This window comes from Etheostoma spectabile, chromosome 9 (assembly GCF_008692095.1).
Source record: "Etheostoma spectabile isolate EspeVRDwgs_2016 chromosome 9, UIUC_Espe_1.0, whole genome shotgun sequence".
Classification (NCBI taxonomy): Eukaryota; Metazoa; Chordata; class Actinopteri; order Perciformes; family Percidae; genus Etheostoma; species Etheostoma spectabile.
Genome location: NC_045741.1, coordinates 11227088 through 11229957, shown reverse-complemented (window position 1 = coordinate 11229957; position 2870 = coordinate 11227088). Strand labels below are relative to the sequence as shown.

The following is a 2870-nucleotide window of genomic DNA, read 5'->3' as shown; positions in this document are numbered from 1 at the left end:
TTTTTTTTTTTTTTGTAAGTCTTGGTTAAGTTTCCAGTGTAAAATTCCATGTGGAGGTTATTAGAATGCAGTATAGATGTACCAAAACAGCTTCAGCTCCTAGGTAACTGACTATCCTCTTGCAGGGTGGAGCCTCAACCTCATCAGCCTTCCTATGTGAAAATGGCAGCCCTTCATCTTCAGCGTTTGGAACAGCCAGCCAGGTAAGGACACTGCATTAGTGCATCTTGAAGCTTTGCAAGATTGTAACATGACTGAATACCCTACAAAACATCTCTAAGCAAACCAAACTCCGATTCAGATCCCAGTGACGTCATCTGATGGTGCCTCATCTTCCAAAGCTGTCTCAAACATCTCTCACCTCGTCAGGAAAAAGGTGAGGCCCGCTTGGCTCCTCTGTTCAATTTCATCTTGACTGCTGCCAATTTCACACCAGTGACTGCTCAGAAGCCAAAGCATCTTTGCCGTCTGTTCTGCCCTCTGAAACGCAACCCTTTTAAAGGATAGAAACCTTGACCACGTAATCCATACTGGCAGGAGATTAGTATGTTGTAACTGACCATTTGCCCATCACTTTATGCTGAAAGGTCCATGTGCTTGCCTGCTTTGGTTGTAAGGATGGCGTGGTGTTTTGGTTGTTGTTTTTTTTGCTTGCTGCAAATGTCACCCTATGTCTTGTGTTTTTTGTCTGACTTGTTGGTTACCTTACAGTAGTTGTGGCATGTCTGTAGGTGGTTTTGTGGTACTGCTTAATGCTGTGAATAGTTTGTTTTTGGGTTAGTTTTGTGTGCATGATGTCCTAAATGTGACCTTGACATATCTACATTTGGTTTTTAGTTGCCCTCTTCTGAATGTAAACTTTTTTTAAATATTAAATGTTTTGCATTGAATAGTCATGCACAGGAGCGTTGAGTCTTTCCCTGACCGGTTTTGTTTCTACACAGAGGAAACCAGAGGAGGAGAGCCCAGTAAAGGACACTGATGCTAAACAGTCGAAACAGGAAGCCACAGTTAATGGCAGCGCAGACTCTAGTGCCAGCAATGGAGTCCAGGAGGGGAAATCACAGGAGGCGAGTGATAGGTTCATGTTTTACGAAGTTGAGTGTCCAGGACTGCACTAAAATTTGCTGTAATGATGCTACCTTGCTTAGATGGAAGGATAGCCCAACATACAGCAATAACTACTTGCATATGATTTTCTGGTGGTTCCAGTCGTTTCTTAATTTGGGTTTTGGTATTCAGTTAATGTCAGTCATCTGAAAAGCTGACATGTTGCAGTATGCATTTATGGCGGGAAATGTACTTCAAAGCTGAATCCAAATGCCTCCAAAGAAGTTGGGAGCCCTGTTCCATTTGATGCTTAACTCATACAGGTTGATGAAACTGATGCATGGGATATACTTCGTCTGGGACCTTTTTTGGCTTGTTGCAGCTGGGCACAAGACAAATGTGATCAATAGCCAATGAAGCATATAGTGTACTGTGATTGGCCGTTACTGTGGTTGAATTGTAGATGGGTTTAAAACTTCATTACTTGAAACAAAATCTCTATGTAAATGCTGTCTTTTGGCAGTTTGTTGAAACCACTTAAAAAGCAGTTTACATGAAACTGCATTGGTGGACAAATGGCAACATTTTCTCTTGAGATGGGTAGGCAGTGTGCTAACTCCTTGTTTGTAACAGTGTTTTGTTTTTATAATTTTTTTTTTTTTCTTGTTTCCTGTAGTCTGCCAACAAGTCGGCCTCAGTTGAGTCTTCAGCATGACCGTCCTTGTGTCTTTCCTGATCTTCGAAACCAGCACAGCATGCCTGTCCAGCCCCCTATCCACCTTCAACACCTGTTTCTGTAAATAAGATCCATTTTCATAGACTTGTCTGTCCAGTTTTGTATACTTGTAGTAAAAGAATAAAAAAAAAGAATTGTATCCATGAACTATTAATTTCACGGAATTTGAAATGAAACTCAATCATGATGAGACCAACCTAGATGCTGACTCTTATTTCCTTCCATTAGAGAAAATGTAATGGGCACTCAGTTTTTTACACGTGTGGGTTTTTATTTTTTCTACTAAATTTTGTTTTATTGCCTAAAATGGCCAGGACTTGTATTAAAAAGTTCAGGCTGCTGGTTGAAAGGGAAATTTAAAAATATCAGGCTTTTTTTTTAACTCCATTTCATCTTTAAACGCACTTTATTTAAAAAAACTTTAACAAAACTGGACATTGTTAAAATCATCCTTGTGCGTTCCCAACAATGTACAGAGACATCAATCAGACCCGTTTGCAAGGGCGTAACTTTAGGTTAAACATGGGCTCTCAATGTCATCAATTTTAAGATGCAAAGGACTTTATCTAAAGCAAATTTTATTTGGGTGGGTTGTAACATTCCCCCCCCCCCCCTTAAATTCTGCCTGTGCCCATATGGCATAACTAAGCTTCTGTTGACCTCCTGCATATTTCAAGGAAAGTAAATGCTTTCATCTTCAGAAGATGAGGAGAGTAAGGAGCCTTCGTTTTTCACAACAGTTCATATGTTGCATCCTGAGTGAGGTGTTTTCTGCATAACCTTTTTGTCCTTTTCAACTCTGGCATCTGTGGAGGGAGGGTCTTTGTCAATGAGACAAAAGGAGGAGAGTTCATCCACTGCTGGGGCAGCTGCATTTCCGTGTACTCTGGCAGGTTTGCAGATACCTGTATTGAGATGAGTTACATCAACAGCACTACATTAAAGCAAATATGAAGTCCTGTTAGAACAAGGATTATGTTTAGAGCTGATAACCGTGGTGGTAGTAACTGCACTACTTTTGCAATAATGGATTACTCTTACCATCTAGCAAAGAGGCCAAGATTTTTTTTTTTTTTTTTTTTTT

The 2870-nt window shown here is 40.2% G+C and overlaps 1 protein-coding gene across 9 annotated transcripts in view; it reads left to right on the top strand.

Moving 5' to 3' along the window:
- The window catches only part of nasp (nuclear autoantigenic sperm protein (histone-binding)), a 6574-nt gene extending 4649 nt beyond the window's left edge, over positions 1-1925 (top strand). For 8 of the 9 annotated variants that reach the window (XM_032525774.1, XM_032525773.1, XM_032525771.1 and 5 more), the window contains 4 exons: positions 126-203; positions 302-376; positions 945-1070; positions 1727-1925. In XM_032525774.1, the coding sequence (XP_032381665.1) occupies positions 126-203; positions 302-376; positions 945-1070; positions 1727-1765 (318 nt within the window). In that variant the 3' untranslated portion in view covers positions 1766-1925. The remainder of the gene's footprint in view (positions 1-125; positions 204-301; positions 377-944; positions 1071-1726) is intronic. The other variant, XM_032525770.1, reaches the window with a different exon arrangement.
- Positions 1926-2870: the final 945 nt, after the last annotated feature.